Here is a 17,559-nt window from a genome sequence, read left to right on the forward strand (position 1 = left end):
AATCATTGCAGGAGTGTTTTTATGGCTCCGAAACACACAAAAAGTATTAATTAAATGGGGTGGTGTTTCTTCTTTGTTTGTTTGATCCAAACCTGATCAGTCTTGCCTCAAGCACATAAACAAAACGTGTCACGGGAAACGTGCAGAGCTGGGAGTAAGAGTTTTTATGGACTTGTTGAGTTTAAAATACACACAAACGCTGAGGGAAGCTGGGAGGGCGGGAACGGCTCTCGAGCGGAAAGAACTCGGGAGAAACGTCAGCCTGCGTGAAAACGTAACTGCCGCCTTAGCGCTCTCTTACGCTGGCGTGCGGGGCTATTCTGCACATTAACAGGTCTGAGGAAGCTCGAATCCTGTAACTGCATTTAATAAAACTATTACAGAGGGGGCATTAGATTTGAAGTCTGTGGGAACTGAAATGACGGCTTTAATTTCGATGCAGATCTAATTGGGTTGAGAAAACGTGTTTTTCTGTTAAATGTGTGATTGTGAATAATGAAGTGTTACCTGTCAGTCCGAAAATAATCAGCATCGGCAGAGAAGAAGCCAGAGAGCCAGTGGAAGAATACATGATACTGGGAATGGCTGTTTTAATTGGTCATCAGGTTGTGTGTGTGTGTGTGAGGTCTCATGGTGCGGTCTGAACAGGCTCCCTTAACATTCATTATTAGTTGATTAAAAAGAATGAGCTTCTCTTATGCTAATAGTGGCATAAAAAAGGCAGCGGCGGCGGCTCGGCTCCTTCAGCAAGCTGAATTAAGGCCACATTACTTATTCATGCAAATAAATTGAAAGTCATGTTGGGATTGATTTCCATTATTGTGAATAGCAATGACAACACTGTATTCTCTGCCTAACAGGATAAGTGTTGTATAGGAGGTGAGAAGCCATCCACAATAAAGCCCGTGCACTCGTGAATCTGCTGCAAATGTAACCAAAGCTCGTCCCCTTTTAGATACAACTATTGATTAGACTGCACTCACTGTAGCTTGTAACACTGTCATATTAATGCTAAGTAAAGCATTTACATTACCAGGGTAACCCTCCTCTAATCTGTGTGCCGCTCCAAAGCTATCGCTGCGTTTCTCATTAGCAGCCGTTCTGAACCAACCCCACACCAGTGAACCCTTTATGGTTTTCTTTGCATTTATATTATGCCTCTGTGTTTATGCCCACTTTAACCAACATAACCAAGGCTTTAACGCGTAAAATCCCAAAATCATTTCCAACATCGACCTATGCGATCCTCCCCTTCTGTTTTTTCCTTTTCCTCGTTCACCCCCAGAACTCATCGTTAACACCTTTCTCATTACAGGTGTTAATTACAGGTATATTATATTACTGCCAATCGGCAGTAATAAGTAGTTATTCACTTCCTCTTCCCGGTCCTGCTCTTTCTTTCAATCGTTTTCTTGCTTAAATGCAAGTATCCACCTTAAATCTAAGTAACTCAGCAGCTCGGTGTTCTTAATACTGATTTGATTTTTTTGGTTGGTATTATATCTGGAAGTTTGGATACTGTGCACATTAATGTGCATGCACATTGCAAATTTCTGCATGATTATCTACCTCTGCATGAGCGTGTGCATAAATTCAGACCGTATGAATGTGCATCTGTGTGCACAGACACATCCATACATGAGACAAAAAGACTGTCTCTCTCAGCGTGGGCAAGAGTGTAAAGAGAAAATGTGTGTGTGTGTGTGTGTGTGTGTGTGTGTGTGTGTGTGTGTGTGTGTGTGTGTGTGTGTGTGTGTGTGTGTGTGTGTGTGTGGGGGGGGTGGGTGGGTGGGGGGGGGGGGGGGGTCTGCAGCTGACTTGAAAGCCTAGGAGCTGACAGGCTGTATGCCTGGACCTCCATCTCAGCTCCACCGCCCTGCTCTACTGTTCAGCTGTGTGGCTGGGCTCATTACATACCCACGCGATTGCGCGCACACACACAGACACACACACCTCTTCCTCACAGTTTTTCTTTCCATCCTTCTTTCTCGCGTTCCTTCTTCTCCTCCATTTTTCCTGTCACTTTTGTCATATTCTGCTCTTACTCTGCTCCTACTAACTTTTCTTTCCTTTTTCTCCTCTTCTTCTGTCACTCTGTCACACTCTTCTCTAACACCTGGGACATCTACACTTCTTTTTCTGTTTCTTTGTCACCCTTTCTTCATTTCTTATGCTTTTTTCCTTTTGTGACATTTTGCTTTCTCCTCTCTTTCTCACTTCACTCTTTCAGTATTGGTTCCCTTCTACTCTCAGATTCTAGTATCCTCGCACCTTCTCCATCTCTCTCCTTCACCTACACCTTCATCCTTATTTGACTAAAGTCAAAGCACCAGAGGGAGGGATGGAGAAAAGCTATAGCCAGAGAGGTGGCAAAGAAAGAGAGGAGACAGCACGACACGCTCCTAGTCCTTAATGTGGGCAGGTCTCACTAACCTATAGACGCTACACGCCTCTATAGAACGAGATCATACATAAATATCTGCATGTGTGCAATTAATCATTCAAACATCTCACATGTATCCTTCACAAGCTTATTCAAATTCATGGAAGACCATGAGACAGCCCTGGAGAGATGGAACTAAATATATTTATGCCAAGGTTTGATTTAATTTAGTTTTGTTGTTTACTGCACTTTGTATGAACTTTAATTAATAATATTATAGAATTAACAAAAAAACATTATAAAAATATTATTTGCATACTTAAATCTAAAGAAATATGTTGATAGCATCAGATTAATGGGGGTATTCAAGTTGACCCCTCTGCTTGTCCTCTGTCGGCCTAAAGAGGGCGCTGTGGACTCAGCGTTTAATGAGCAATCACAGGCGCTTTCACCCCGCTCTGCAGGCACTGCAGCTGATAGGGCTTCTGTTGACTTGATCATGTGATTCACACTTTCTCAAAGGCTGAGCCGCTGCTGTACGAGGCTGAGAATAGCACGCTGTTTGTGGTAATAACAGTCTGACATAGGGAAGTGAGACGGTGTGAACGGCAGTACTTATATTTGTCCAAGGAATTCTTCTTTTTTCCTACTTTTTCCAATCTATGAAGTATCTGAAATTGCCCAGGGGATACTGGATAGCACCTTCATGTACCGCAGAAAGGCCAAGTTATAACCAGTGTTCCCGAGTCCCATCAATGATCAGTAACACGTTTTATTATATTTTTCTGGGCATTCGACTATTTCACTAAAGCAGTGCAACACATCACTTGACCATTTTAATACAGAACATGCAGAAAAAGGACGGACAAGCACAACAAAGAACACACGTGCAGTTTCTGGGCTATATTTCTAAAACACTCAATAAAGTATCTAAAATCATTTGCATGAAATAAGCAGCCGTCGCTTATTTGTATGTGCTGTTGCTAAGATGCTGCGTTTAAACACCACAACAAAAAAATGGGAATTTTGTATGAATTTTAACCAATAATTATTCTAAAAAAGAGAATTTTTTTCTTACTTGGGGAAGATTGCCAGCATGCCTCTGTGTCTATACTAAAATAGAGACTTTATTAAACACACTCAGCACAATGCTGTCCTCTCTCCTGTTGACATGTTCCAGATTTAAAATAGTGACGCATCTGTTCATGAAGTCTATTACACACAAAGAGGAGACGGACTAAAAACACCAAACAGTGCAGAAAACTAATAACTTGAATGCAAAGAATCTTTTTTGTGCTAAAAACCAAACTATTGGCCGTCAGGTCATCCCAACACCGTGCTGTTCCTTAACAATAAAAACTATTGCACTGACTGCAGTCATGTGGCTATATGATATGTCACATTTTAAAATTAACCAAATGGACAAAGACCTAATTACTGCGGCGGCTTCAATGACAGTTCCTGAAACAAAAATAACGCAGTTTTATTTCCTCTGTGACACAAACACCCATCAACTCTACAATAACCGCGATTGTAAAGCGGCGCAGTCTCAATCGGACCTCTGTGTCGCCAGCCTCAGTTTTCATCTGTGTCAGGGTTAAAGGTCAAGGTAACAGGAAGCAGCTAAGTGGCCAGCGGAGGTGCCGGGCACAGAACGGCGCAGGCAGAATGACTACATGACACATGGCTCTGAGCTGCCCGTGCCTAATGAAACACATCCAACACTGGGAGATTACTGAGCAGTGGGGGTTGTTGGTGTATCCACATATGTACAGACTGCTATAACTTACCCAGCGAGTGAGCAGCAGTTGTTTTAGAGCTGAAGAATCGCCCCAGTCCCAAGTCTCCTAGCTTAACTACTCCAGTAGCTGTGATGAATACGTTGGCTGGCTTGATGTCTGAAAGTGAAGGAAAAGTGACAGCTTGCAAACGATAATTTCTTCATATTAATTCAGGAAAGTTTTACTTTTAGTCTCTACCAAATAAACATGACTGAACTGGAAGCATAAAGTCCATCATTGAAAATATCATTTGGACATTAACATAGTTTCAAACACCTTGGTAATGTGACCCACGTCGGGCTTTGAAATTTACTACTCCCGTATAACTGTAAGCGGCTTTTGAATAGGCCGTCTCTGCTAAGTGGTCATTAAAGCTCAGAGCTCAGGGTTCATTAGTGTCCCTGAGCCCTAATCAAAGTCAGTCCAAACGGAAGTACATCACCTGTAGCTGTGCGTGTGTGTGGGCGTGTGCGTGTGGGCGTGTGTGTGTGTGTGTGTGTGTGTGTGTGTGTGTAGCCTATGCATGTGAATCCAGGACTCGACTTGACTGGGCCCTATTCAAAGCACGTGTGCCCATAAACACTGTGTTCTCTGGTCTATGTATTGTTTAACACCTACACTTAAGCCCCCGCCTTATGAAACACGCTCATTCACACTAAAGAAAATTCACTTTAAGCACATTGACTTTGAACTAAAAAGCACCTTTACAGAAAAACACTGAACATTTTCCAACATTTTTCAGCATTCTCACTTCAGTTTAGCGAGCTACTAAAAATACTTGAACAGCTCGCGCTGCCAGACGTGGATCCAACTTACTAACAGTTATAGACCATAAACTGTTTTTAAGTGGACGTCTTCACTGAATGTTTCTTTTAGTCTTGGACTAGACTTAGTCCACGTCTGGGAAACCTACTGACAGCCAGTGCACCAAACTACTCATAAGTTCTTTTTCCTTATGTTGTGTAATAATACACTCAGGATTACATCAGATTTTATACGAGCTCTACTGGGTCTCGTAGTTAAATCCAGTCCATTTCTTGTCACTCCCGTGCTGAGAGCAGATCAGTGCACACAAATTTGTAAGTAATCTTAAATATTCAAGGTAGCACAGAATCCCAAAAACTAAAATAAACGACAAATTTAAGGGATTTTCCAAGACTTGTAATGAATGAAAAAGTCCTCTAATTGTTTGTGTTAATAAGAGCGTGTGTTGTGTGCATACCTCTGTGCATGACTCTCCGAGAGTGCATATGTTCAAGCGCACTGCAGAGCTGAACAAAGTACTTCCACACTGTTTTCTCTGGGATAAGCCTTCTCTGCTTCTTAAAGTGCTGTGAAGTAAATACACACACACACACACACACACACACACACACACACACACACACACACACACACACACACACACACACACACACACACACACACACACACACACACACACACACACACACACACACACACACACACACACACACACACACAATCAGGACATCAAAGTAAAAATGACATACAAGTGAAGGAAAGAACGAACAAAACATTTTTATTATAAATGGAAAAAGTCCCGTGTGGCACAGAATACAATTTCAAGTGTGTGTCTTTGTACAGTATCGCTCCCGTTCTCTGCGACTCCGCTCCTAATGCGACCCAGACTCTCGTCTAGCTCTGTCCATTTGCTTAACCGAGCTCCGTCTCATTTTCTCTATGGTCTACAATAGAAAGCACATGCATCCTCAGAGACAGGCAGAAGAAATTTGTGGTACCATCTAAAATGCTCCCATCTGGCACGCAGCACTTTTGTTAGGTGCAGCTTTCTGTGGCACGGTGGCTCCAGTAGTTTAAAAGGTTTATTTATTTATTTCCGGAGAGCCGAGTGTTCTCATTCATCAAACTGGTCCCTGTCAAGAAAAGGCCTCGTGATGACAGAGCTTATTGACCTACGATGGCTGAAAATAAGAACCGATGATAGGAGCTCCTCCTCAGACAGCAGTGCAGACTAACCAAATGCATAAAGTATGGCTGACATCAGAGTTTTATGGGGTGGCTCCATTTGCAGGGTGTAAAAAAAAGCCTGGCTTGTATGCACACGAGAATTAAGTATTTAGAACAAATTATTTAGAAAAATTCAAAGTGGAACACTCCAGTAAGTTACCTGCCTGAAACGCTGATGCACTGCTCACACACCACCAAAGGTTAATAACATATGTAATTGAAACAGGAATGTGCATGTATGATGTATATGATGATTGAGTAATACTAGTGGAAACTGACTGTATCGGCCCGTGGCTCTGGCTGTCGCTGCTCTGCTTCAAATCAGACCAAATTTAATGATGCCGGGAGAACAAATAGTAACAAAAGTGGCTACTTTTAAAATTGTTACTATAAACAATGTTACTGTAAACAATTCTAAACTTCAGGGCCAATAGCAACAGCAATGCTTAAAATGATCATCAATAAACATATTTTGTTTCCTTATTTTCTGTTTGTAAACATTTACTCGAACGTTTTCTGTTCACACAGTTACACCTAGCTTAAGGCTGCGCTCTTTATTTAGTAACAAGCTGCAGTTTTAAGGTCGTTCCCGTCTTCATCACATTTCATCTGAAACATTTAGCAAACATAAAGTGGAAATCATGCTACAACTAAAAATAGGCCCCCGACACTGTGACAACAATGTTGTTTGTCGATATGTTAAAATCAGTCAACATGAACAATTTCAGCGAGCCAAACGTCTGATGTTTGATATCGCTGCATTATGCAATCTGTGCATCCCGACCGTTTCTGCGTTTTTGCCACACAGAAGAATGTGATCATCAGTGAAGAAGAAGCAAGTCACAGGATCGGGCTGTTAATTATTGCAGAATATAAAAAGAGATTTTAAAAAAGAGGAAATGAAAGATGTGAGAGTGTAAACAGTCTAACGATGGGAGCCAGTAAAGGAAACGATGCAGGTGAGGGTGAGAGATGCAGAAAATTAAGGTTAGGAAGAAAGGAAGGATAGAGATGGATGGAAGGAGAGAGGGAGGGATAGACCTTGGCCTACATCCAAACAAAGCCTCAGTGAGGAGCCATTCTTCCTTTGCCCTCCCATTTCCATATCAGAGGACCGTTTGATGTCAATGGGGGAGCACATAGACGCCCACCGACACCACCAGCGCGCTCTTCTCCACGCCTTTAACAGCAAACACTGCACATGCAATATTCTGTAAGTGCATGCAAATCAAGGACCATTTGATTTCATTTGAATTCTGAGATGGTCAGAAAGAGAGAGTAATAGAGAAGCGAGGGAGAGAGAGAGCAGCGTGGAGGACGAGAAATCAAACAGAATAAAAAATGTTAAACTCATGCATGGGGGGTGCGTCTGTTTTACATATGGCACACTGTACTTATGTGTTTACTTCACATTATGGCCACGCAGGGGGGGGGCGACTGAGCCCTGGCACGCACCTCTGGACTGCCACTGTTACACTGCAAAAACATATCATTTAGAGCGGTGCAGAAGACAAATGGTGCAGAGAAGAGGCGTGCACACGTGAGCGTGTGTTGTCAGCAGCCATAAGGATGTGACACAGCTCCCAGCGTCCTCGGCAGCTTAGCTAAGATAGAGGTGACGCTCCGCGGTTGGTTGTCTCACCTCTGCAGACTGCCGTGTTACGTCTCTGTAAAGTGCATCTCTGAACATTTGGTGGCATGCTCGTATATTGTTTGCTTACACAGTGCGCCATATGTATCGAGTGTATGTGTACCGGATATATATCTGTGTGTGTGCTGCTGTGCCTGCCATGTTCACTCTCTTGTACCACTAATCTTCGCCTCTCCTAATTTGCTGTGTTGAACTATGCGGATGTGGAGCTGCTGAGCATGACTGCAAACAGCTTGTCGAGCTGTGCTGATACAACGCTGCAGCATCATTTATGCATGGGAGAAGACCAGGCTTTTTACATGCACACCACTAATTTGCTATACTGGCAGGTTTTTATAATAACGGGAGGTTTGGTCGAGCTCAAAGACGAGGGTGAGCCTGGGATATAATCACTGCTACTTCTGAACAATCCTGTTCAGTTCCTGCGCAGAGAAAGCTAACAGGATCAAAGCAACACAGTATGTGCTTAATGCTATTACCAGTGTTGGGACTAACGCGTTATTAAGTAACGCGTTACAGTAACTACGTTATTATTGTGGTAACGAGCACGGTAACTAGTTATTATGCCAAAACCAGGAACGCGTTAGTCGTTACTGGGATTTAGATAGGCTCGTTACTCGTTACTTCGTGTGGTGGCATCGCGGAGCTTCCACAGATTCAGTAACATTAGCAAGTGGTGGAGGCCAGCAGGTGGATGAGAGAAAGGGGAGGCAGGAGGAGAGACCCGAGGCGGCCGCCGGTCCAAGTGTGAACTGAACTTCAGGTAAGAAGTTATGACCTGCAGTCTCTCTGGGTCAGATATGAACCAAGTTTAGGTGGAGTTTATTTTCATTATTCTGACTTTTTCTGTACTGCGTGCTAGCTAGCATGACGGAGTTTCTATACAGCTGGGTGGTGCTATGATGTTACTGATGTTGAACTTTATTTTGTTCATAAGTTATTAGAGTTGCCAACCGTCCCGTCTGGTATTCAGAGGAAATATTACGCGTTTCTTATTGAGGTGAAAAGGAACAGTTTGTCCCGTAATTCAGCTACAATGGAAAAGGCACAAAGCTGGAGTTATTCTGTGTTTACGCTGCACAGCTGCCTCTTCTTCTCTCATTCTCCCCCTCCCTCTCCCGTTTCTGCTTCAATCATGAAACTGATCAATGATCAGCTGATCGTCTCTCTTGTTTATTTATCGCCCACTTTGCGCCAGAAAGAGGAAACCAGCGGATGTCGCGCTAAACAACAGCAGCACGTTTAAGCTTGATCAGCTGTTGTTAGAATTGATTTAATATTAATTTCTAGTATCAGCTGATGTTTGCTGGAGCCACAGCTGTAAAGCTGCTGGTCATGATGTCGGTTTGGATATGTGGTGAGAGGGAAACATGAAGATGAAACCAGGAGATGTCCTTACTGGATCATCAGAGCTGAACAGGTGATGGAGAAACAGGTTTACCTTTTAGGTGACATGAATGAGTTGAAGTTATGAACTGTTTCTGAGAGACAAATAACCCCAGGATCCTTTTCTAAGTAGCTGACAGTTGGTAACTGTGCAGGGGCGGGTCTAGCAAAGTGTGGCCAGGGGGGCAGGTAGGGCATTAACAGGGAGAGGGGGGCACAAAGAAATACTTTGTTATTCTCATTTAAAATGTCTCGTTTTTAAAAAATAATTATCTGAATCTTACAACAAACGATTGATAGATTGATGCATATATACCATCAGAACAGTGTACATCACTGTCACAACAGTGTTTATTATCATTCAAAGGCTTTATGAGTTTTCCTATAATGGCGTGCTGGTCAGTCAAAATGCCCGGGACGATTTTCTGTCCCAGTCCAGCCCTGTATGCAGCTCATCTGCAGTCTGGTGTTACCTACATCTTCCTATTCAGAAGGCAGAATTTCTGAGTTCTGAGTACAATCGAAGCACCACGACTGCAGTTTTTGTGTTGGATGTAAAAGGCGCACATGACGCTGTGACGTAGGCTAGAATCATGGCGGCAGTCAATGACGGTCCAGGCGTGGGATTTCTCTCGTGGAAATATGCACATTATCTTTTCCTTTCTATTGGTAGGTGGCACAGTGCACCGTGGCAAGTAAGCAAGCTAGAAGACTGGCAAAGTTATGGAAGCAACACATTAACAAGAGAATTCTGAGTAAAACCAAAGTTACTTTCCCTACTAGCTAGTTACTTTGAAAGTAACGAGTAACTTGAAGCAACTGAGTTACTTTTGATGGAAGTAACTAGTAATGTAACTAAGTTACTATTTTAAAGTAACTTACCCAACACTGGCTATTACACATTTGATCTGAATTTCACTCTGCATTTAGCTTATTGGTCAGCGCTTGTGAAGAGTACAGTCGTTCAGGTACTGATGCAAAAATGCATAAAACCTCAAATAAACTGAATTGAACTGCAAATGAAAAAGATAAATAAATAAATCAGACATTTGTTCTCGGACGTGTAAACACTTAACAAAGTGAGTGTTTCCATAGTGTACTGGTTTGTACACCAAAACCCTGGTTTGAGCCCAGATGGAGACAAATACATCCGGTATTTGTCTCCATCCAGGAGGACTGACAGGAGGGGTCACATGGCATAAAAATCGTAGTGGTGTAGTAAACAACAACAACAACAAAAACATTTGTGTATAGAATATTTTTTATCATTACATTTACATTAAAACCAATGATTCATTCCATGTGTGGCAACTACGACACTAGTTTGTGAAGTCCCTGTTTTGAGGCCTCAGTGTTCGATTGTTGGTGCTGCTGTGTTGACTTTTTAGACATGGAACAAAGAGCCTGGTGATTAACTGAGGCTCCAAACGTGGCGAGGAAGATGCATCCACAGACTGTTTTTTTTCCTTGTATGAGGCTATAAAAATGTGTTTCTGCCATATTTCTGTGTTGTAACCAGCAACCTGCTTCAGGAGCCTCCTGTGGTCAGTCGAGGAACAGTTCACCGTGAACTTTTTGCCTTTTTCTGGCTTCACCTCGTTTCTTGTTTTTTTTGACGCTCTTTCTCTCGACTGCAAGTTAAACCACTTCGTACGTTACAGGCTGACAGGTTAGTCAACCACAACACACTGTTCAATGTCCTGCTATGTCAACTTAAAGTCACTGTGAACGCTGCTTGGCGTTAGCTTCCTTCCAGAGTCTGTTGGCTCGAACGTGAGATGCAGAGACAATGAAGGTGACCTTCAGCCAGTGTTTCAGAAAACACAGGTTTCTCCACAATTTTGAACCCTAATTTGAACTTTTTCATGAATTGAAATTCAACTTGAATTGACTTGGAAATTTGATAATGAATTTTTCTTTGGTTTCCTGAACTCAGAACTAAAACCTCTTGACCCTGTACGCAGATTTTAATGTTAATGACATTAAAACTCATTAAAACATAACTAAAACACAACTTCTTCTAAACGTCTGATGCAGTATCCTGTTACAAACCGCACTCACTTGGCCTTTATGACCAATAATCATCGCTTGTTTTTTTAACCATGTCTATTTCACAGCTGTGGCAAACACCAACATGTGGTGCTGAGATAAAAGGAGGCTGTGGGAGGCCCAGTGCTAGCTAGTGTTTAGTTTCAGAAAGGAATGGATGATTCACATTGACTCAATGTCCAGCAAGTCCAAATCCTGTAACGACAGGAGACCACAGACTTCCTGGCTTCATTCCTTCTGTCAAATAAAACGTTTGCTAATCTTGTAATTATAACGCATAGTCAGCACTTATTTGCCTCTTTGCCGGTAATTCCTTCTGACACCAAACGATGCCATGTTTGACCGGCTATTATTGTGACCAGGTATTATTCATCCTGACCAGACTTCACACTGTGCGATCAGTTGTGTATCTCTGAAGTCATTCTCTGCACTGTAGCCTAACCCAGAGTACGAACACAACACTGAGAACATGTCTGCAGTGGATCTGCTCCTGCTGTGTGCATCTGTAGTCCACCTCAACACATCTACAGTCTGAAGGAGGCTGTAAAACTGGGTTAGGGATGTGGGATTGAGTCCGGTCCCTAAAGGGTCCAGACGGTGCTCGGTCCATCCCTCCACCCCTGCCACTTGTCCCCTGCTGGACACGTCTACGGGAAGGCAGCCGCCCTCTCCCGTGACGCACCACCGTCCAGCCTTCTGAGTCCATCCGGGACCCCATGGATTTTTTTGTATCTCTTGATGTCGCCTTTGTTATCTTTATTTAATAATTGTTTTAATGTGCTATTTATTCCAGTTAGATATGTAAATTATGTGTATATGAATTTACAATCACAAACAAGGCGAGAAAAAAAGAAAAAGTAAAAAAAGTAAATGAAATTTGTTTTTAAACAAAAATAGATGAAATTAATAAAATTGTTTAATTTTTAATAAGTGAAAACCAATGAATTAATGTGCCCACTGCTGCGACGTTTCGACCCAAGATAGGTCTTCTTCAGGCTGGGGCACAATGAATAAACTGGGAATGCAGAGAGAGAGAGAGATGTTGCCTCTTCAACGGTCAGCTCCCAAATGAGCTCCTCTCTACTGTGCAGCCTTTTATAGGCTTGGTTTCCAACGTGAGTTTTTTTGAATTTTAGGTTAGGCAATGTATTTTGAAATGTCTGGGATGGTTTTAGACTAAAATGAATGTGTGTTTTTAAACCTTTGTAATAAAATTGCATGAAATGTATTTTATATTTTGTATATTATGTGAATTTTCAAAAAACTGTATTTTTAAGTGATGTATATGAGATTTCAAATTTGCATGTTTATGTTTTAAATCCAATCGTGTTTTTATGAATTTTTGTGAGTTTATAGAGAAATTAGTTTATGATTTGAAAATTGCATTTGTGTTTTTAGCCAAATTGTGTTTTTATGCTTCTTGGAGTTGTGTATTCAATCAACATGTATTTTTAGGGGTTTTAATAAATTTTGATTTTGACAACTGTTTTAGTGTGAATTGTAAAGTGATTAAAAAGAGTACGAACACAACACTGAGAACATGTCTGCAGTGGATCTGCTCCTGCTGTGTGCATCTGTAGTCCACCTCAACACATCTACAGTCTGAAGGAGGCTGTAAAACTGGGTTTTAGTACGACTTTGCTAAGCTACGAAGCCGCAGCGCCTGATGGATTGTCGGAGCATTATGGCTACCGTAGTCAGGAGCCTCGCGGAGTCATCTGGGTCCTAAACTCCGTCTGGTTCAGGTCCCAAAGTCAAACGAACACTGCAGCATCACTGAGAGTTAAAAACTGTCTAAATTCTTTCATCTTTAATAAAATGATCAGCGTTGCTGCTTTACCAGGTGTATTAAGTTTAACATCCAGGCATCCATGAAAACAGAATTTATTAAATTTAACAGTTAGAAGTTAGCAGGAAGTTAGCTCGCTAGCTTCCACCTAAACATGATATAGCATGTTCTGACTGAGAGATTTCTGAAACAATTCAAACGTACAGCTCTGCTATCACTTCCAACATAAATGAAGACAGAAAACTAAACAGCAGTGACGTTTGTAGGGTTACTGAAGTTAGGCTAGCTGCTATATAATGATGTGCTATGGCTAGCGACGCAGCTATGTTAGCATAGCATAAACACAGTGAAGCTGGAGGATGAACGCTAACGCTTGTTTCGCTTAATGTGCTTTATAATCTGGTGCGCCTTATGGGCCAAAAAATACAGTATTTTTTAATTTTATAAGAACACAAATAGTTATTGGAAGATATAACTAAACACTAATCAGTGTATATTTAAAAGTACAATATCCTATTACTGTACCTTTAAGGTGAAACCGCTCCTAATTATAAAAACCGCTGTGAAGAGTCGATGCTGTATTTGTGACTCGGGTCGAGTAAAGTCGTTTAAAACCAAAAAACTACAAACAATCAGCGCTGGCACCATCACTCCCTCCTGAGAAAATAAAACTACAGGATTTTTGCTGCATCTGAAGAACCACACTGCCTGTGTCCTTAACAGCTCCTGGGCTGAATGTTCAATATATTTCGCAAATCAGCTGTTCTTCCTGCTGTCTTAGACGTGCAGCTGCTGTAAAGACTTTCTTACCTTGATCATACGAGAGAGGTCTCCAGCATCTGCTAGCTCCAGTACTATGTTCAGCTCATTGTCCTCAATAAAAGACGCGTGGTATTTTATCACATTGGGATGGTTCAATTGCTGACAGGGGGAAAAGAAAAAGACAGACGTGTCATTCAGGAAGCATAAAAAGCAAAAATAAGACTTGCTGGTGACACTTGTCACATTAAGAACCGACATGGTCACATTCCTCAGGCGTCTTGCAAACTTATTGCACCATTTATATAAAATGAGCCTGACCGTAACAAACACAGGTTTGTGTCATGAACTTTGACCACCAATTAAAACAAGACTGTTTAAACCGTACATGGGATTCATACATGTGGACCTAATGAGAAGCTTTAGTCCCCAAGTGTGACAAAGCTGGCTGACATGTCACAACAGCCTCCTGTCTCTGATGACAACAACTCATGTGTGAGACACACACACACACATACACATACACATACACACACACACACACACGCCTGACAGGCTGACACGGCTGGCAGTCAGAAAAACAAGCATCCCAGCCTCTGCTGCAGCTGAGATTCCTTCCTGTTGGTTGGTCAATAAGGCAGGAACAGCATTCCTTGTAGTAAACAAAAAGTTTCAATCCATCCAGAGCAAGAAGAGGGAAAGGGGGGAGGGGGGAGGAGCAGTGAAGAGGAACGAGCAAATGACACAGTGACACAGACAAGCAAGGCGGATGATGGAGACAGGGCAAGGTGAAGAGCTAGGGAACGAGAACAAAGGTGAGGAAGGAAGAAAGAACAGGAGAGCGGTACGGTGAGCCGAGTTGGAGCAGAGGGGGAGGGAAAGGGAAGCGGCGGTGCTGTGCGAAGAGTCGCGGCGGTGATGCGAGCAGACGGAGTGGTGTGACACGCGTCCTCCGCTCTGCTTTCTGTGCTGTGATTAAAGAAATGTTCATGCTCTGGATGATGCTGAGAGGAGCACAGTACAGTACAGTACGCTATACTCTCCACTCCATCTCTGCATCCTTCCACATTCCCCTCTCTCATTTGTTCTCCCGTTCCCTTCCTCATGTCTCCATCTTTCCTTCTCCCTCCCTCGTCCTCTCTCGCCAGATGTATTTTTGGCTCGGAGTGGCAGTTCTGCACGGCTCCACGCTGTAGCACAGCCGAGGAGCGATGACAAGTTCTCCCTCCCCTCCTCGCCCCGCTCATCTCCCACAACTTCAACCCCAGGCGAAGGATACAGATATGTTCGCATGCAGATGTTTATGTAAATGATGGATGGGACCTTACTGCAATACAACAGCCATTCGTTGGGAAATATCGCATAGAGTCTCGCATGATTATGTAATTACACATGCTGGCTGAGACCCACCGGTGTGTGTAATTACTTAATCATGCACGACTCGATGTGAGATATTTGTTGAGCTGGTGATGTGCTCCAAAGAAGAACGAGACACTGACTAATGTAACGTGATGGCACAAAATTAAGCATGCTAGCAAATTAAGTAACAGCGTAATTATAAATGAAATTAGATGCCAACAGGAAAGCAGCTGGTAGGAATGGAAACGGTTCGTTTAGATGTGAATCGGCGTTTACTCGGCCTCTCCGGCAGAAAGGAATCGTTTGCGTTCCACTAACGTGTTTTCCACTTCACCGAATGTAAAAATCATCCACTTTAACTTGTTAGAAGAAGGATGGATTAAACGCACATAATGAAACACATTTAAAGTACATATTAATGTTTAAAGAATATATTATTGCTCGTACAGAGAACAAGATAAAACTGATTTTAAAGCTGTAGCTCGTTTTATTAACAAAACAAGGACCCGGGCATATTGTTCAAATATGGCACCGTATAGCACAAGAGCTTCCGCTGCCTTTGCCTTATTGGATCACGACACGGTAGAGAATTAAACGTGAGGTTTGATAACATGTTCTCCACTGAACTGTCCACCAACAGTACAATCTGATAGATATCAAACAAAACACAGGAAAAAACCTGACGTCATAACAGCCTTTCACTGCTCATTAGGGAAGATAATTAATCAGAATACGACCCAAGACAGTAACCGTAAGTAAGAGGAATACGCCGTTCTTAGATTTCAAGAATGGTGAAATCATCAGAGCGGCAGAGCGCTGGCTCTTCCTACAACCAACATTCCCATCAGGAAAAATTTAGACAAAAGGACAGAAGGAGAAGTGAGATTCTCGAGTTGAAGTCATCATGCCACAGCAAGAAATAACAGATGAATGAGCAGACACAAACACAGACAGACAAACAAACAAACAGACATACTGTTGAAAGGTCTCAACAGAGTGTGTGTGTGTGTGTGTGTGTGTGTGTGTGTGTGTGTGTGTGTGTGTGTGTGTGTGTGTGTGTGTGTGTGTGATCATGGGCGACTGTGCGTCACTCCAGTCGAACCATGCCAGTGTGCCTCTCATTATTCTGATTTGGCTCTGTCTCCTGTTGGCCTGTCTAGTGGAGGATAAGGGAGAAGGACTCTCTCTCTCACTCAGTCCTTTATTATCAGGCTGGCTGGGCAGCCGGGGCCAGGCACAGCTCCATGTTTACCAAGAATCAGCTCGTAGGATAAAAAGAAGGAAAGAAAATGGATGAAGGAAACAAGGCAGTGAAGGAGAAAATGGAAAATCAAAAAAAGCAAAAGCAGCCGAGACAGGAGAAATAAATTCTATAGATTCAAAGACGATTAAAGGGAAGAAATGCAGAAATGTAGGTGTTGCATACAGGAAATGAGAGACACGGTCACTGGGGTCAGTGTAACATTTGACTCTGTCCTAACCCCCTTTAGGAGGTCAGAACTACAAACAGGAAAACCCTGCTGTCTTCTGCCATCGACTCAACAGTCTGCTACTCAGATTACAGCCTGGTCTCGCCTGCATCAGAGTATCGTTGTCTTTGATTGGCCCAAAAAGCCCCGGGAGCTCCAATGAAGTCTGAGTGGCACAAACTAATTGGTTGTGTTTTGTGTTTCTGTCTAATGTGTACGTCTGAGCGTACATATGAGCCCAAACTGCCTGCAGTGCACACGCGTCCGTGAAGGAAAGCTACAGATAGGGCTGCCAGAACTGCACACACACACACACACACACACACACACACACACACACACACACACACACACACGCACGCACGCACGCACGCACACACACACACACACACACTCTCACACACGCACACACGCACACACACACAGTCAGATAACACAGGCAGGGCTCTGACACACATCTAGGATCTCTCAGACAGGAAAGACATCGGAGCTGTCGTTAGTTTGTTCATTAGTGCTTAAGAGCAGCCTGGCTGACACATGTTAAAGGTGGTTTAATAAGCACAAAAACTTCATTGCACAAAGAAAAAACAGTAAAGCTAAATTAAGCAAAGTGAGGAGACACATGAGAGACGCTGCTACATCTCCATGCTGATGCACTGTTGGCTGGTTTTAAACATTACAAAAAGATTGTTAAAAAACAACAACACAAAAAAACACAATAGTTTTGGCATTAAAAAGGAGCCGATGTGTGCCTGGGGGGATTTAACACTGCTGTACCTCTGCACACACACACACTCAAGGAGAAAGCAATACACACACACTTATTCACATTCTCACTCGTGTGCACAAATGCTCCAACACCCCACTGTATTTGTAACAATCCGAGGAAACGCACGCACACACAGCACGCAGATCCACGCCGTCTGGTGCAGATCAATTGT

General features: G+C 42.7%; 1 protein-coding gene across 2 annotated transcripts in view; it reads right to left on the reverse strand.

Annotated features, from left to right (window-relative positions):
- Window positions 1-17,559, reverse strand: part of nek7 (NIMA-related kinase 7) — a 61,730-nt gene that overhangs the window by 11,088 nt on the left and 33,083 nt on the right. For both annotated transcript variants that reach the window (XM_026146424.2, XM_026146425.2), the window contains exons 5-7: window positions 13,842-13,952; window positions 5,387-5,495; window positions 4,174-4,281 (exon numbers count right to left, since the gene is read on the reverse strand). In XM_026146424.2, the coding sequence (XP_026002209.1) occupies window positions 4,174-4,281; window positions 5,387-5,495; window positions 13,842-13,952 (328 nt within the window). The remainder of the gene's footprint in view (window positions 1-4,173; window positions 4,282-5,386; window positions 5,496-13,841; window positions 13,953-17,559) is intronic.

The sequence above is a fragment of the Astatotilapia calliptera genome, chromosome 17 (genome assembly GCF_964374335.1).
Source record: "Astatotilapia calliptera chromosome 17, fAstCal68.1, whole genome shotgun sequence".
In the NCBI taxonomy this organism is placed as follows: domain Eukaryota; kingdom Metazoa; phylum Chordata; class Actinopteri; order Cichliformes; family Cichlidae; genus Astatotilapia; species Astatotilapia calliptera.